The sequence below is a fragment of the Aptenodytes patagonicus genome, chromosome 3, assembly GCF_965638725.1.
Source record: "Aptenodytes patagonicus chromosome 3, bAptPat1.pri.cur, whole genome shotgun sequence".
Classification (NCBI taxonomy): Eukaryota; Metazoa; Chordata; class Aves; order Sphenisciformes; family Spheniscidae; genus Aptenodytes; species Aptenodytes patagonicus.
In genome coordinates, this window is record NC_134951.1 from 77,627,134 (window position 1) to 77,646,524 (window position 19,391).

The following is a 19,391-nucleotide window of genomic DNA, read 5'->3' on the forward strand; positions in this document are numbered from 1 at the left end:
TGCTTACCTGAAGACAATTAAAAGGTCTTCCCTCCATCTGCAACTAAGCTCCAGTTGTAAATGCCAGCTTTATTAACCAGGGAAGCATTTTTTTTCCTAATTATTCCTAGTATCCTTGGTATTAATGTATTAATATACATTAACAGTAAGAAAGGGAAGCTAGACTTTATTCATGCAGTTTGATGAGTACATGTATTTGAACACTGCTTTGCAACACCGCCACAAAAGTAACATTTCAACATCAACAGCCTTTGAATTTGGTTGAAAAGGTAGAGTAGATGCGCTCTTCCTATTCAAGCTGTCTGTATCATAATATAATGGATTCTAAGGAATAATCCATTGGGCTTTCGTACCTTCTTTTTATTTATTTTCTTAAATTTCATAGACCCAGCTTCATGCTATTTTTCGGGCATTATTACATTTAAACATATAAGCTATTCTACTACTTACTGCAAAGAATTTTGCAATTTTTGACTATTATATTGCATTAAATGAGCAACGAATTAGCACACCAAACACAGTGCATTATTACAAATAGCAATAATAAATACTGGATTCTTTTTGTGAAATCAATTGTTTATTCCTGACCTAATTCAGATGAGATTAGCTAAAATGGATTATATGGAGGTACTGACTATGGAATTCAAACGGGCATATAAGAAGTCTGTTCATATAATGGGTCATTTCTTCTTACAGAAATAGAGCTAGCAGAGTGTACTTACAGGAAGACCCAAGAAAAACTGCAAGCCCATATTCAGCTTCCAAATTAATGGGGGGCAGTACTGGACCTCTAATTTTACACATAACCTAAATTATATGCCAGCTTTTTTATTCTGCTCTACTTTAAACTGATCCGATTTCCTTCCTTTACCTCCTATACGCTTGCCTGCCTTCACTCACTTTAATCAAGAATGTCATCTTATTCCCCTTATTACCCCATAGTGGATTCACCTCATTCCTCCCGTATTTCATGGAAAGAAGGGACTTTTGCCTTGGGTTACCTTATTTTGCACTTAATATTGCTTTAAAACTATATTCTTTTTGCAGCAGGAACAGAAATCTTCATTATAATACAAGCTGTCCCTAGTTCCAGGGACAGTGGGGATTCCAGCCATTTCCAGAATATATTTTCCTGTACAACAGTCTTTACTTGTAAATGAAATGGCTCACAGTAACATAATGTGAACATGTTTAACGAGAACTGAAAATTTCTTTCAGACATCAAATCTGCTGCTTCAGACAAAACCCAGAAGTCATCAGAAGAAACATACCATCCTGTTCTAGGGACAGTACCATACCCCATACCAGAAATAATCTGTTTCTTTCCCCTTCAATTTCCCAACATGTATTTGACTAATGCAACAGGAAGGGTATCTTATTACGTGGAGCAGCAGCATTACCTATTTTGACACACCTTATGCCTTCATTTCTGAATTTTCTGTGTATTACAGACATTAACAAAGAACATTCCTGCTCCACGACCATGATATAAACTGAAGATGAGGTTGGAGAGAACTTTATAAGGAAAATAAATTAATCTAAGAAAAATACATCTCAAACATGTTCAGACTGTTCTGGCTACGTTGGCTAAGGAAGCAAGTAAACAATCAGTTGTGGGTGTATGCTTTTATTGACATAACTTTTAATTTTTGGAAGGAAAATAAAACTCTATAGAATCACAGACTGGCTAAGGTAGGAAGGAACCTCTAGAGGTTGTCTTGTCCAACCTCCCTGCCCAAGCAAGGCCATCCAGAACCACTTGTCAAGGACCATGTCCAGGTAGCTTTTCAGTATCTCCAAGCATGGAGATTCCACAGCCTCTCCGGGCAATCTGTGTCAGTGCTCAGTCACCCTCACCCTCTTGCCCTGTCACCGGGCACCGCTGAAAAGAGCCTGGCTCCCTCCTCTTTGCACGCTCCTTTCAGGTATTTATATACATTGATACGGTCCCCCCGAGCTCTCTCTTCTCTAGGCTGAACAGTCCCAGCTCTCTCAGCCTCTTCTCATAGGAGAGATGCTCCAGTCGCTTAATCATCTTTGTGGCCCATCATTGGACTCTCTCTAATATGTTCACGCACCTCTTGTACTGGGGAGCCCAGAACTAAACCCAGTACTCCAGGTGTGGCCTCATGAGTGCCGAGTAGAGGGGAAGGATAACCTCCTTGTTGGCGACCCTCCTCCTAACGCAGCCCACAATACCATTAGCCTTTGTGGCAAGGACACACTGCTGGCTTATGGTCAACTTGGTGTCCACTGTAGCATTAAACAAACTGAAAAAAAGTTCATTTTGTATCAAAACCAATGTATTTGATCATCAAAATCATCAAAAAAAATCCTGTTGTATAAATAAAGTTAGAGGCAATACTATGAACTATGCCAAGGACATTTCTATGCCCAGGCAGCAGCACAGACAGAACATCTTTTCATACAACTTCAATTCCAATAAGAAAATATTAGATTGTATGTCAAGAAACATATCAAACCTGTAGCTACAGCAGATAAAGAATCTGTATTGCAGAGTAGTATTATAGACTGTTTTATATTCAACACGTCCACCATAACATAAAATTATGTATTTTGTACATGCAACATTTCCCCCTCCCCTAAATATCTGTTGTAATTTCAAAACATAGCCCTTAAACAGCCAATACGTGTCTCAAGAAAAAACAGTGACAGAATATAACAAACATTAGAACTGGCTGAAAAACAACAAAGCTGCAATCTACCTCAAAAAAATTCTTCAGAAGGTAGCCTGGCATGCCAATTTATCAATCAAATCCTAACATTAGGTTACAGAATTAATGAAAATAAATTAACATAACTCATGGTTTCTTCTGATCATAATGAAGTGAAAATACTACTTAATAGAATTTGAATTATGTTACGGAAGACACATTGGATGAAAAAGAGTGGGAAAACACAGATAATAAGCCCAACTACTACAGCAAAGGACAGTCAAATAACCCAATGATTTTTTTCCTAATAGAACCCCCCCACAGAATCTTGTAACGCTATTGGAAATCAGCTCTATTTCATCAGCTCTAGTTACATTCTGGTCTGAATTTGTTTTTCTGAGCATATAGACCTTTCACCACTGTTGTTTAAATTACATACCAATTATCCCATTACTTTATTTGTGACTGAGTTAAAATTCTTAGGGTTGTAAACAACTATCAAATAAAAAAAAAGTGAAAGTGGTATTTGTATGAAGGAAGCTGCCCACTCTTTCACTTAAGAAAGTCTCCTAGAAACTTCCTTAGAAAATACCTTTGAAATTTCATTAGGAAAAATACTGTGTTGTAAAATTACTTTTTATTAGCTAATGCAGGCAAACCTCTCACCCCATTTTTTGTTAGAAACTGTCAATTCTGTTTACTTTTTTTCCAGCTACACATCAATTTCCAAATATCCCAGTAATTACTCAGGGGAATAAAACACGACATATTTCCAACCACGTTTTCAGGAAGCAAGCAAAATGTTGGACCTGAAAACAAAGATCACGCACATTTAAAAATATTAAAGTGCATTACTAGAATATTAAATATTCTTTATTACGGTATAGCAATAGTAAAGTCCCTTTTCTCTGACATTTTCTCACCCTTATAGTGTGTGTGAATGGAAACATGTACAAGTACTGCAATTATATTTAATATTCCAGCTTTGTTTTTACCAAACAAAAGTGAAGTTCTTTTCTCAGAGGTAGATAGCTTACTCATTTCTGCAGTATCCAAACACTGCCCACATAAAATCAGCAGCACTAGCAAAGTCCCTGATGACTTTCAAATAGAAAGGCAGGAAGACAGACCCTACTAAAGATATGAAAATAAATCCTGGCAAAATATCTAGGTATCAAAAGACTATGAAAAAAATTTAGACCTCAAAGAGTGCAAAAACAATCTCTTAGGAACGGTCAGTGAATTGGTACTCACAGGTATACAATACTCCACCATTGGGTAATGCAATTTATGCCCCTTTGCTGTACGGCCAGAAAAGAAACAGCTCTGACAGACGTCATAGTTGAAATGTTTTAAGCTCCGGTACCTATGGGGACATTAAACAAAGTGATTAGAGCTTCCTAGGTTTAGTTCTAATATTTACTTGTTATTAAGCCTCATGAGGCAAATTATTCTCTGAAATGGTGTCATCTGCTTTTCAGCAGCAGCAACACAAGGATACAGCGAGTTTGCTGGGATTAGCTTAGAAAGCACCTTGAAGTGCACGGGTGTGTGCGACCGGGACATGGCATGGCCAGCACTCGTCACAGCTGCAGACCCAGGGGCACCGGTGCCACTGCAGCAGCTGCACGGGACACAGGAAACCCGCAGCCCTCTTAGTCCACTTCACACAACCTTCCTACACTACACAGGTCACCTCACTGAGTATTTAAAAGAAATTCCTGCCTCCTATCGCCATATAGAGAGCCAATGTCAATCATCTGTTGCCCAAGTTGCTTTGAAGCAGAAAATCTTACAAGCATCAGCTTCGTAGATGGAGTGTGAAGAGTTTATAATTCTAAAGTTCAAGCTGACTGAAAACTATATTGCTTTAGTTCTTCTTTTCCTCTCTTTAGTATTCAGATGGTATCTCAGAAAAAACATTTATAAACTGGACTGGTTTACTTTTATGCGTTTTTACATTTACCACTTAGCTTAAACATTTTTACATCATTTTGATGCTCAGAAATTCTAAACACATTTCAGAAAATAAAACTCTTAGGAATTCATTAAGTATAAAAATAATGTAAAATAAAGTTTTAAAATTACATTGATTTATTTACTTCTGTTTTTTTTAAGATCATGTACAGATATAAACAAGGACTTCATGACCACAGCAGAGGAGAAAGCCAGTTATGTTCACCTCTAGTCCCTACTTTTTTTTTTTTTTTTTTTTTTTGCATCATTTTATACACTGGAGCCATCAATTCACAAATGCATGTTAGTTGTAACAGTACTCACTAAGGGTACCAACTATCTCATGCCCCATGATGATAATTCATAGCAAAATCATACAGTTTAGGAGGATAACATGGAGAATATACCTGGAGTCATTTTTTTCTTTCAGAATTCACAGCTTCCTTTGAACATTACATTCGATGCTTTAGACAGGAACTGTGCACGTCTCATCACAGTAACATATCAATGTTTGTGCCAAGCAAGGAAAGATTGCTGTCGAAGGGTGTTTAATATTGCCTGGCATGAATTAGTTTCCCAAGCCTTATGCAGGAAAGCAAACAGCCAGCCCACATTTTTTTCTTACTGATCAGCTCCTTTTGGTCTTGTGCTTACAGAACACATGGGGTGCATTTACACTTCATTTGCTACCTATTGGATCCACCGATGCCAAAACACCCAATGACAACCTGCTCTGCACACCTGTCAGTCACAGGACCATTGGATGTCTAACAGTGGTACTGCAGGAGCCAGAAACGCACTGGCTCAGGCCAAACTGTGGCCTCACCATGGGTGGCAGATCCCATCTTAAAGCAGGAAGACAGTGGAAAAACAGAGACATGTACTTGTTGGAAGACTTAAAAGTGTGGCTATTTTCAGAGAAACCTAGCATCCAACTCCCCTCCTCTTACCTGAAGCCGACAATTGGACACTCTTTACAGATGTTGCACTTAGCCTGATGTTTTGCTGTTTCTGCAGCTGCCACGCGGTGCAGAACTGGTAGCCATACCATAGACTGTGGCTCTAAGCGCATCCAATCTATAAATTGCTTTACAGTTATTTCTGGCTTATTGTGGTTCTGTGGAGAGAAAAAAAACCCCACATCCAAATTAAAAAAAAAAAAAAAATCAACACACACACAAGCAGATTTTTCTTAGAATTCAATTAAAAAAACCCAACAACCTGTGTCAATCCTTTCCATGCCAAGTTAATGTAAAACCAGTTACAGGATACAAGAAACAACCTCGATTAAAATGCAAATAAAGAAAACAAGTTAGTAAGAACACAGAGGACTAAACAGCTGTGATAGAGGAGACAGATGGTAACAAAGATGGAGTACATAGTAAAGGAGTAATGGAGTCCATAGTAAAGCCATCTTTGAACTGAAAGGACTTGAGAAAGAAGTAAGGGAGCATGAAAGGGAAGCATTCCGCAGTTCAGACACACTAAAGACATGGTTGTCTTTTGAATTAAGATCGATGCAAGACCGCTAAAAGTCAGTAGGGCTTGCATGTGTCTACTAATTGCCATGAGGATCATGCAATTTTTTTTATTGTATTCCGAGCCCATGGTATTCTTTCAAGTTAGCACATTCAAACGCACAAATACATAAGCAGATAAAAAATAATGAGAGAGAGAGAAATCTGCCACTTACAGGCAATCACTGCAAGAATATAGCAGAGCTAAAGTATTAGTATGTTTGTTTTCAGAAGCAAACAAACATGCTTCCACATTCTCTTTAAGTTGTAACCACCAGAGAAGCCTAGCTGTAAAGGTACTATATTCATCAACTTTGTCAGCAATAAGAACAGAGGTCATCTTTCTGAGCTCACTGGAAGTAATAGGACACAACTTAAAATGAAAGTTATTCTTAAATGGTAACACATGACAAGAAGCAACACTAGGCTTCTTAACCTATTCACAGTCCAGGTCGATTTTTGCCAGTAAGAGGGAGCAACATGAAAAAAAAGAATAACATGCTTTCCCCACCAGCAAAATACTTGTTTTCACTAGGCTGAGATAACTCTGTCGTGCAGCTGCACGCTTTCTCTACGCTCTCTTAATGACCAGGGACTGAATTTGAGCTATTCATGTGAGACAAGGGATGCAACCTCATCCTCAGTATAACCATAATATCACATGAAGTACTTAAACACTACCTTGCTAGCACCCCTCACCCATAACTGAACAGCATGGGACATGGGGCAGATCCTTGAGGGACATAAAGATCATTCCTCTGTGACAGAAAAAGTCTGCCACTAACAAATGAATAATTTATTTCAGTATGACTTGAACCACTCGAGGCCAGCGATAGATGTCAAGCACCATCCCTTATTGTCTGAAGCAGCAATGTTAAAACCTCAGGGGAAGTTGACACGGTTAATTGGTCAAACCAACTTCCATAAGTATCTACCAAATTATTCATGATCTGGACAAACAGTCTTCCAATTCCAATCATCTCAGAGTCCAGAAATGAATCTAATAGTTCTGAAAAAAGCTAGCACAACTGAATTTTTCAAAGCACTGGATGAAAATGTAGAAATGTCTATGAAAGAATGGCAAAAGAAAAATGCTCTGAAAGTTCACTATAACATTTAATATTTGATTCAATAAAATCAGAAATATTAAATTCAGTAGTTTTATACATGCCATAGTGAATTTTTAATCCATATATAATTTCTGACAATGCTCAAAGCAGCCACTTTCACAGAAACAATACACTCAAGCAGTATAGTTATCACTAGCAAACAGTCGGAGCCTTAGGCATCCTTGACAAAGTCTGAGTTAGGTTGTGTTCCATTACGACATCCTCTTTTTAATTCTCATCTTCTTTAAACAGACAGACACTCCTTGCAGCCTCATTAACCCCCTGCATGTAGTGTGGAGCTGAACAGCAGGCTGTAAGACAGCTTTATTCCATGTTCTGATCTGTTGCATAAAGGCTTACGATATATAAATGACTATGCTTGAAGTTTCGTGCAACTGCAAGCTTTTTTGTCAGTAAAATAACGCTAAACAATTTCCTGATGCACAAGGTCAAAAGTTACTATCAACGTAATTCTCTTGTTCTGTTGAGATCACGAGTTGGTCCAGCACATTGTTCTCTCAGTATCAGGTTGCTCTGAACGATGCAAACCAGGATAATTAGCTGCTACAAAATTTTTTAACAGCTTTTAGAGTAGTCAATATTGTCAAAACCACAAAGATTTATATATTCTTTTTGCTAAAAAGTAATTTGTTTGATCCTCTCCTAAACCATAAACCATCTTTTACAGCTGTATTTTCATAATAAATTCCCACATTTAGTTGCAGAAGCATATTCATTTCTGTTCAAAAACTCAATGGATGTTTTTAAATTCCTCTCTTCTTTTTACACCATGTAAAAGTGAATCTTAAGACTTGAGACAGAAGGTTTTTTTCACATGAAGGCCTTTGTTATCTTACCTGTTGGAAGCAGCTGCGCACGCTGGGTTCAATGTTGCTGCCACCGAAGGCTGCCACTTCCCCAAGCTGCCGCGGGATCTGGATAGCGTCGTGAAGCAGCAGGCCCAGCTGCCTCTGGTCGCACATTTCTGTGGGGCCTGCCACTTCCTTGAAGAGATCTGCAACACCGACAAGAGGCACCAGCTCATTTCATTTCCATGTACAACCCCTTTTATTCAGTAACGCTGCAGCTCGAGCTTTATAATTTTTGTAATCCAGATGTGGTTACAGATGGCCACTGTCCCATTTACAATAGTTTACCCTCATCTAATCTTGATTACTTTGACTACATTTTCTTGATCTGTGTCCTGGTTTCGGCAGGGATAGAGTTAATTTCCTTCCTAGTAGCTGGTACAGTGCTGTGGTTTGGATTTAGGGTGAGAACAATGTTGATAACACACCGATGTTTTAGTTGTTGCTCAGCAGTGCTTACACTAGTCAAGGACTTTTCAGCTTCCCATGCTCTACCGACTGAGAAGGCTGGGGGTGCCCAAGAAGCTGGGAGGGGGCACAGCCAGGACAGCTGACCCAAACTGGCCAAAGGGATATTCCATACCACGTCACATCGTGCTCAGTATATAAACTGGGGGGAGTTGGCCAGAGGGCGGTGACTGCTGCTGGGGGACTTGCTGGGCATCGGTCAGCAGGTGGTGAGCAATTGCATTGTGCATCACTTATTTTGTATATTCTTTTATCATCATTATGATTATTATTTTCCCTTCCTTTCCTGTCCTGTTAAACTGTGTTTATCTCAACCACAAATTTTACCACCCCCCCCAATTCTCTCCCCCATCCCACTGTGGGGGCAGGGAGTGAGTGAACGGCTGTGTGGTGTTTAGCTGCCTGCCAGGTTAAACCACAACAATCCGTAACCATACAAATGAGAAAAGTAAGGCCAAATGAATGAAACTATACAGCTTCTTATGGCATCTCTTGACAAAACCGTACATTGCAGCTCCTGTTTTACCTAGGAGCAGCTGTGTGACAAAACAAGAGAGACATCACAAAATCAGAACAGCTTTTTGTTCTAATCCATCATTACCACATTGCCCCCCTAATATTTACTACGTTTTCTATGTTATCACTAGGGAAGAAGGAAATAATATTTCAGAAATCCATATCTTATGCTAAAATCTATGCCATCCTTTGGATGGCTGGGGACAGAAGCATGTTTGCTCTGAACTGAGACTAGAAATTACCACAAGTCACAGCTGGCCATGTGAAATAGCTTAAAGCAAGAGCAGCAGCCAGCAAGACAACTCGTGCTTAACATTAATCACATTTGCTTCCCAGATAACCATGCCTGCTTCCACATACTTTCCCTTTACTGATTCCCTTTTCCTAAGGCAGGTGTCAAGCCCTGCCGTATAAGCGGACGTTCTGGGATGACTGTAACGACAGAAAAAATGGAGGCTGAGAGGATCAAGAAAATTGTTCCAGATACAGACACTTACTGGGAAGAAAGATATTGCTTGGACCTACTTAAGAGTCACAGTAAAGCATTGAATTAATAGGCCCGTCTGCGGTACAGAAATTTCTTAAGTGCTTTCTTAACACATTTCTTTGATTGGATGTTTTTAATTGTTAAAACTTTCAACTAAAATTTTTAACGTGTTTCTGCCAACAATCCTTGATTTATGAACTTTGTAACTGTGTACATAAATATTTAGTCACAAGATTAATCTCTCCTGAAAGTATCTTAAACACTGACTTAATCTTAGAAATATTTTTAAATTCTGTGATTGGTATAAATTACAGAAGAAATGGAAGTGAATTCCTTGTGTTCATTCCAGTTGGCTTTCACATTCTCCTTTTACACTCAGTGGCTGGCTTGGATTAAAGCTCCAAGTAATCTTAAAAGAAAAATAAAATCCATTTATACTATTCCCCTGCTTTTCATGTTTCCTATCAGAACAAACATTAATAGATTAGAAATAAATGAAATTTGAAAATTCAGTCTGACTGCACTTCTGATTGAGAAACAGACAAGCTTTGTTCAGAAACACTCAAGAGAAACTCTTTTATTACACTCTGTAAATTGTTTCGCCCTTCATTTGGAGCAACTGTCAAGCTTTGTCAGCATGCTTCAGAAAGTCTGGTCACACTTTCTTTCTTGGCAAAGGAGGCTGAGGCAGAAGAAAGGATTTTCACAAAATAGAAATCCAGATGACTGAATTAATTTTTAGAGTTTCTTGTATTTTTCTCGCCCCTCTCTTGCCTAGTCAAACAAATGCTACAGCATGTTCAGCACTCAGTGGTGAGAAAAAAAAACCCACAGACAACAGCGGTGACAGAACTAGTAACTGCACGGCTGCAGGCTCATCTTGGCAATCCCAGATCCTGGCTAGCTTCTTCAGCTGCGGTTGGGATAGTTTTCCAGTTTCTAAGAGTCAGTTTAAAAAACCTGATAGGATTAAAAAAAAAAAAAAAAAAAGCCTGTTTTATTCTTTCTGTTTGCATCAGTCTACAGTGGAAACCGGTACCAAAAGAAGAACAATTCATTAACTGCTGTAGCTGGGAGGAAGATGAAGTAATTTCCCAAGCCCTAAACCTTCAGTTGATTGGGGAGCTAGTAAATAGAGGAAAAACGATGTGGCAGGAGAGGGAATAGGGAGAGTGATCAGCTAGGGTTGACCTAAGTAGGAAATCAGCAAACACCTTTGAAGAGCTCAAACTCCTCCAAAACACTCCACTTAAAAAACAAAAAAAACTTAACACTGGCAGCTGTGCCACAACCGATGAGTGTCCAAGTGCAAGGGAGTTCATGGATGGTATCCTCTTTTCCCAAAAGCCTCAATGCCTTCGATGTGACACAGAGGAGGAGAAGCTTCTCCACTAAAGGCATGGAAAGCCAAAATGTTCTTGCTATCTGCCCTACCTCCTTAAAGTAACCCACAAGCTGTTCCCTGGCAAAGGAGGCATGGTGAGAGCAGCTCTCAAGTGGCAGACATATGGGAGGAGAGCTCGTTTTAGGTCTGACAGGGTGCACCCAGACACCATACTCACCAGTGGGAAAAGGGAGCCTGTACGTGACCCACCAGCAATGTCAGATGCCACAATCTCTTATAAATGGAGTTTGTTAATATGTACATATGTAAGTTTATAGATAAAATACATTGATACAAAGACTAAACTGTATAAGGGACTCTACGAAAAGGACAAGAGGAATGATTGGGGAAGCAAAAGAAAAAATTATTCAGATCTGAGCCATAGGAAAAAACCAGAAATAAGAAAAAAAAAAATCAGTTAATCTTAAATTCAGTTCAGCCTCACACTACTATTTCAAGGATGACAGCCAACGGGACGCAAGCTGCAACTCAGCTGGACAACCTGAAAAAATGTACTTACTTGCTGGTATAGAAGGGGATACTTGAAAATGTGGAAAAGTTTATTAAATTACTACCAAAATGGTAGTAAGACAGTTAGTAGTATGATGTCCACGACACACATTTTGTGTCTTTTGCTGAAATTGCCAAGACATCAAATCACAAACCTGGCACTGTCAAACCTGAACCATCCAAGCAGCTCCAAGGAATCTAGTGATAAAGACTCCATAGTTACACTGAAATACAATTAAAAATATGCAAAATGGAAAATGTGCCATCATCTGTTCATGTGCATTGTTACAAACAGGACACACATTCTTTTTTCTCCCCCCCCCCCCCTTTTTTTTTAAAGTATCAGTGTTAGTTCCAAATGGTTTGAAAATTAACAGTATAAACATAACTTTAAAAAAAATATGTTGTACATCACTTGAAAACTGAACTGCTTCACAGTTGAGATTTTTCAAGTAGCCCTTCTTTTTCACCTCAAATCCTACAGTTTTTATGCATTAAATGATATGACCCAAAACCTACAAATCTACACACTAAATAAAACTCCATGCGTGTTTTCTGCTTCTGCTGCAAGTCTAGGCTTTCTGTGTTAAAAATGAGCCCAGGTAAGAGCAAAATGCACACAAATGTGCTCCCAGTTATTACACAGTGCTATGACTTTTCTCATCCTCTAAAAGTGAAGAAAATGGAGGGAAGATAAAATTCCTCTTGTCCCCCAGGAAATCCATACCTCTGAGACGTAGTTTGTCTCCCGATTACATGACCAGGCATAAAACCTGCTGTGAATATCACACATGCAAATTAAAATTTTTACTGTTGCAAACACTTGCTGATATGATTGAAATTCACCTTCCAAGAACATTTGGGACACTAAAATTGAGTGGTTAAAAATGTTCCATTTTTCCACAGTATTCAGAAGTCCTGTAATAATGTATGAACAACTAGTGGTAAAAAGGAGCAGTGTTTTGTTTATCATTCTCCGAGTATTTGTGCATCCTTTTTTTTTTTTCCCCTTTTCCATTTTTTAAGGCTACTTCTATACCTGCAAACTGAGCAGCGCATCAGAGTCTAAGCCCAAGCACTGGAATGCTGTCATCTCTATCATTAAGCTGCTAAAAGTATATCCATCATGCTTTTGATCAAAGTCTACTGACTCTCGCCCCCAAAATAGCCAGGAATGACGCGAGAGTTAGGCAGGGTCAGGGTCAGGGATCATTTCCAATAGGTAGCTCACATGGGACGCCCCTGTTTTGGGGAGAAAGGAGAGCATAACACGGATACAGCCAGACCAGGTCATTGGCGTCACCAACAAAAAGAGACCCTGGACTATTTGCCCTACAAGCATAGATGTAACCAGCTTAGAGCAACCCAACTACATTTACAGGTCCTTTTTTATTCACAGGAGCATCCAGGCGTGTGCTTGAAGTTAAGCGTGTCTTTAAATGTTTTCAAGAATAGACATTCTTTAATTGAGGCTTCAATGTTTCTTCTAAAGTAATTGGAACTTTTTTTAATTAAAGATTCATTCTCATAACAAACCTGAAGTCTAGCATCTTAAAAAGAAGCTTAATTAAATTAAAAAAAAAAAAAAAGCAGGAAGTTCTCTGGCAAAACATATTTAAAAAATGTGTCAAGTAAAAAGATCCTACCTATATGGGAAATGAACGTACAGTTAACAACAACAACAAAAAAGAAACAGGCTTCACATTAAAGAAAGAAAAAAGAACAAAAGCTTGATTTCCCTAAAAAGGTAAGAGAGAAAGATGAAGGTCGATTGTACTGGTAAACTGAAATTATCATCCCCTGTCAGTTTACCATATTATTTCATAAACCAAATGTCTCAGCAGCCCAGAAATTACGTTTCTACAAGTTAATCCCCGAAAGGCTGGTCTCTGGGAAGGCTGAGGTAGAAAACACTTGAGCAGACAGTCTGGTTAAGCATTTTACAAAAGATTGAAGGGTTCATTCAAAGTTTTTAAAACAAGAAACTTGCCTATTTTACTACAAACTATGCTGAGAAGAGTTTGCTTCTCTAAGACTACAACATTTATGGCATGGTCTGTGCTCTGCTAAGGGCTCCAACTGCAACTGTAGGATGACTACGATGCTCAGAGAAGCCTTGGATTGACAATGCTTCAGAAATGCTTAGAAGAAATATAGCCAAAAGGAGAAACAAATGTCAGGAGCTGGTCTGAGAAAGGGAAAAATCAGAAGGCAGGTAATCCATATTAAGCACCCATGTGGGGGTACTGCTCTTCCCTCCAAGCAACTTATTTTCTTGAAAATACTGAGCATTTCCATTATGGTTTTCACCTGAGGATCTGAAAGCTCAATAGATACGACAAAATTTCTCTCAACAGTAGATGATTAGTAGGGTGGGACAAAATCAAAACAAGCAAGAGAGCTCGCACCAAAGATCAGTCTGTGACGCAGCTGGTGCCAGAGGACCCCAAAACGCTGACTGCATAGCCACCGCAGGCCAATAACCAGTACCTGACACTGTTCCTTCCTTCTTCGGCAAAATTTCTTTCAGACAGAAGAATTTTGTTTCGTGACAATTTTATGGTTTGTAAGGACAATAAAGCTGACAAAGATATCAAAGCCTCGCCCACTGATCAGAACAGGAATAACAACAACAGAAAAAAAAGGATGCATTATCTCACTATTAATTCTCTGCTTTGAGAAGCCGAGCAACTATTTCAATTTCAGATGTATTTCAGGTTGAAGTTATGATCACTTGGTACAAAAGTCTTCCGAGACTTTTTCTCTACTAATTTTTTAGGACTTTTCACAGCAATCTTCAGGAAAAAGTCCACCCTGTTAACATAGATTATGCAAATCTGCAGCCACCATCAGCTGCCATTTTTATTTTACTACTAGACACAAAGCAACAACATAAAAATTAATCCGACCTAGTCATTTCCTCGTTCTGCTTCAGTGCCTGTATTTGGTAACTGTAAGTATACTAATTCATTACTGATAGCAATTTAATGTGAGTTTATTCCCAGGTTTTGGGGGTTTTTTTAAACCATTTTTTGGTAGGGTTATCATTCTGTTATCCACAGCCCAAGTAACTCCTATACTTTACGAAAGCCTTTTATTTCACACCAAATGGCAGATTACCTCCTGAATTGTTATTACTGAACAAAGGTATGTCCGCCAAGCTCTTTTAGTTATGGACTAATTCATATATATGTCAAATGACAAAAGGAAACTAAAAAACCCAAAGTCTTAGTATGGGCTCAAGTTCAGATGCCAAAATGCATAGGATACCTGCACTTTTGCTCCATGTTAATAACCAGGATTACAAGATTACCTAGAAATGCTTCTAAGGAAAGCAGAAATTGTGGCAGAGCTCCAACGGTACACGGCAAATACAGTCTCTATACATTTTACATGTGTTTCTGAAATGCATGAAGGAACTACTGCAAAGAATAGTAATTTTAAGATGGTGTGCATAACATAACTGTCCATCACCTACGATGCTCCTATATAGTGCTTAATCTCTTGTTCTGTATTTTTTGCCACAGTTACTTAATTCCCTTCTGCTCCTGCAATTATTTTTGTGAAATGTTTTTATACTACTCAGTATTTCCTCAAGCTTGTGAGATTACTTAAATCAACATAATTTAAACTTTCATTCTACAATTCTGGCAGGAAGCACAGATACTGGAAAACTATTTTCAGAGTTCAGTCACCTTTTTCATAGACCACAAAATACAATTGCTGAATTTTGATGTATTTCCTTGCTTTATCAGACATATCAATCTGTTCCAATCAACACTGACTTGCTTGATTTTTCCCTAAACAAGACATACACACACACACACACACGAGAACAGAATCAGTCAAATAGAATACTTCTCTAGCTTCCACACGGCTACATTCACCTTTGCTTTTGGGGAGCGCAATACTGTGCATTATGATGATGCATAATTGACATCAATAGTTTCCAGTCAGGATATAAATCCTACTTTCTCCATTGTCGCTGATGATAATGAAAGCAACAATTCTATTTTACTCACAAGAAAACTGTCTTGCTACAGGCATGAGAAATGTTTTACTACAAATTTTGCTACAATGTGTGTTGTTACTGTACATGACTTAATTCTATAATTAAGCATTTTATAAAATACATTCTTCCTTACATCTGTACTTCTCTTCCAGAAGGCCCTTAGAAAGAGACATCAAGCCAATTTTCAGGGACTGCACTCGAATTTTTCCAGTTCGGCCACTGAAATTATAAAGATAAGACTGTTTAGTACAGTTCAATTTTATTTCATTCCAACTCAAGTCTATTAAAAATGCAAAGGTATTGGTGAGTTCTACTTCAAATACACGTCAAATCTCAAAACAAATTAGCACTGCAAATCACATTAAGAATGCTTCCCTTAGAAGGAGAGCTGAGCTTTTGTAAGTGGTTTACATGTCAAAACAGTTCATATTACTCCAAAAGGGTAGACATTTAGCTCTGTAAAGCTCTCAACATGATTTAATAAAGTGATATACACAGAAAAAAATACATGAGCAAACAGCAGGAAAGCCTATTACTCAGTGCGAAAGACAAGGACTGCAAAATAAAACCAAGTTTTCTTATCACAGTAATCCATTCATTTTTTTCACTTCATTTTTTCCTTTTATGTTTAAAATGCTCTGATGTACACGTGTATCAGGACATAAACAGCCAACCACATGCAGTAATTAAATGATGTGGAGCTGTCGTTCTTTTTAAGCAATGTGACTTCAGGCTCATCTTGTCCAACATGAAAAAAAAATATGCCCAAACCCAAAAAACGACACATCAAACCTTAAGCAACTTGAGAACAGATATGTGGGTACCAAAGCAAGTAATTTTAAACCTGAAAGACAAACAGTGTTCAAGAAGATACTAAAGCAATAAACCCAGGGTACATAGAAAAGGACAATTTTAATGTTCAAAAGATCAGTGCAGAAACATATTCTTAAAAGATATGATGATTTCTTCTTTCAGAGACCAAAAAACACAACGCAATTTCTCTTTAGATGAGACATGGCAAAAAAATCGTGAGAATAGTAGTTAAATTGTATATATTATACACAACCCCCTGCATTTAAGGTTAGCCGGGTCCTTCACCAGCAAGTAAGATAACACTAAAATTAATATCACCCCTAACATCACTTTGGTCCCTTCTGTCACGTGGAAGTGATATATCCTTTAATTACTTCTGGAGTGGTTATTAGACATCTCTTTCTGTCCTATCCATTCGATATATGGTCTGCTGTCTGATTTACTTCATAAATGTTGTGCTGAATACAAAATTATTAATTTACTCCTGGGCTTTCAGTAAATTAGCTAAGCGCCTTACAAATATTAATGCATTTGTCTTCACAACCATCACCTAATCTAGTAAGACTAGACACCATTATCTTCTCCATTCCACAAGCTGGAACAGAGGTACAGAGAAATTATTGCTAAATTAATCAAAAACACCCATTACTTTTACTGCCTAGTTTGAAAATCAGGACCCAATTTTCCAGAATGTTATAAAAGTGCCACCTATTTTATACGTTCAAGCTTAGCTTCAAATTACCTCTTTCAATCACAGACACTACATCATTCTGGTATACCTTAACGTGTAAATGGCTCATCTTGCAACTTTGACAAAGTTCTTTCCCCATTCTTTCCTGTGTAGGGTTGTCTGTGTTTTAACTTTGTATTCAATGGAAAAACAAAGCAGAACATTCATTTGGGTTTGATTTAACTCAGGACTGACTAGAGCATTTGTTTATTAAAGGTAGAAACTCAGAAAATCTTTGCAGCTAAAAGGTCAGGGCCCATGTGTGGAGGCTTCAAACTTCTCCAGATTTCAGCAGATTGTTAAAGGGACTGTGAAAAACTCCTTCACACAACAAGCATTTCCTCAATAAATTATAAAAAGAATTACAAGAATTACAAAGCCTGCGGTATTACATTTTTCTAAAGAGCAACATATTTTCCCCTAGCATTTTTCTTGGAAACAGCTAAATATTATATAAGCTGGAATTATATATACAGGAAAAAAGCCACACCAAACCCAAACAAAACCCCTACACCAAACCTATAGACTCTGTAGCATTGACACTTCCAATTCAATGGTTTAAGTTTGCCCAGCTTAGAGAGTCACAAAATCACCGAGGTTGGGAGAGACCTCTGGAGATCATCTAGACCAATGCCCCTGCTCAGTCAGGTATAGCAGGTTGCCCTGGATCATATCCAGTCGGGTTTTCAATATCTTCAAGGACAGAGACTGCACACCTTCTCTGGGCAACCTGTGCCACTGTTTGATCACCCTCACATTAAAAAATCTTTTTCTTATACGTTTAAGCAGAATTTCCTGTGTTTCAGTTTGTCCCCACTGCCTCTTGTCCTGCCACTGGGCACCACTCAGAAGAACCTGGCTCCATCTTCTCTACTGCTCCCATCAGGTATTTATGCACATTGATAAGATCCCCCAGAAACTTCTCTTCTCCAGGTTGAAGAGTCCCAGCTCTCTCAGCCTCTCCTGATACATCAGATACTCCAAGTCCTTAATCATCCTCATGGTACTTCACTGGACTCACTCCTGTTTGTCCACGTCTCTTTTGTCCTGGGGAGCCCAGAACTGGACCCAGCACACCAGATGTGTCTCACCAGTGCCGAGTAGAAGGGAAGGATTACCTCCCTCGACCTGCTGGGAAGGCTTTTCCTAATGCAGCCCGGGAGACTGTTAGCGTACTTTGCCATGAGTGCATGTTGCTGGCCCATGTTCAACTTGGTGTCCACCAGAACCCCCAGGGCCTTTCCTGCAAAGCTGCTTTCCAGCCAGTTGTCCCCCAGCTTGTACTGGTGTATGGAGTTATTCCTCCTCAGGGGGAGGACCTGGCATTTCCCTTCATTGAACTTCATGAGATTCCTGTTGTCCCCTTTCTCCAGCCTGTCAAGGTGCCTCTGAATAGCAGCACAACCATCTAATTGCGCTGTGTGTACAAACGTGTAAAAATCAAGGCCTTACAGTGGGAAGGTTCAGGAAACTTTTTAATGCTTGAATTCATACAAAATTTATGGGTCAAGTATTTAGAATTAAGTGCCAGCACACTGTTCAGATTCACTATAGCAATACAAGCATGCTTGTCATTACAAAATCAATTGATAGGACCACTTTAAGCAGCTCAGATATTTTTTCCTCTGATCCTGATGAAGGGAAGTCTGAACCATTATACCTCTGTTAACTGGTTTAGAGCAAAGTTGTCCATTCTCTGTCAATACAACAGTGAAAGCAGTACAAAAATGGCACGTTATTGACCTCTGACCTATCTTCCAAGTGAAAAATGGCAAAATCATTATAGCTGCTTGTCAGAAGCGCTTTTCTTGTTTATTAAAGTCCATTTGTCCCTCTGGATATATCTGAGCCCTCTTTCCCCAGGCAATACAAAGTCTAAAGATTCATTGCCCTTACACTGTGATGCTGACGTTCTCCTTCCCCAAGTGACCTGGAATTTTATTGTTTTAGTGGGGAAGGGGAGAGGAAAGAGAGGTGAGGGGAAGGAGGAAATAAAGAAATCCTTCGTTTTGTAGGTGATTCTGTTGTCTCTACATACGCACCAGGCAGGCTCTGGCCTATCTGCCTCAGGTATGATCCCCCTGTTGCACCTTCACCCACTGCCAGTCAGGAGGTGGCACAGAACCCAGAAGTAATTCAACTTTTAAACCTGCCAAAATAGGTGTTAAAAAAAAGGGTATGCATAATTTCCAGGCATGGTAAGAGAGGTGCATCGAAAGCAGATACTACAGAGAGGACTAGTTCAGTGGAGAATCAGCTAACTAGATCATTTGGTCAAGGGCATGGGAGGGTTCCACACTGCATGGGTAGAGAGGCTGGATTGGGACTGGAGCACATACAACTTT

At 38.9% G+C, this 19,391-nt stretch overlaps 1 protein-coding gene across 5 annotated transcripts in view; it reads right to left on the reverse strand.

The window, feature by feature from the left end:
- UTRN (utrophin) overlaps nucleotides 1–19,391 on the reverse strand; it is a 418,084-nt gene that overhangs the window by 37,218 nt on the left and 361,475 nt on the right. For all 5 annotated transcript variants that reach the window (XM_076333919.1, XM_076333918.1, XM_076333920.1 and 2 more), the window contains 4 exons: nucleotides 15,637–15,722; nucleotides 8,115–8,272; nucleotides 5,582–5,748; nucleotides 3,930–4,041 (listed from right to left, as the gene is read on the reverse strand). In XM_076333919.1, coding sequence (XP_076190034.1) covers nucleotides 3,930–4,041; nucleotides 5,582–5,748; nucleotides 8,115–8,272; nucleotides 15,637–15,722 — 523 coding nt within the window. The remainder of the gene's footprint in view (nucleotides 1–3,929; nucleotides 4,042–5,581; nucleotides 5,749–8,114; nucleotides 8,273–15,636; nucleotides 15,723–19,391) is intronic.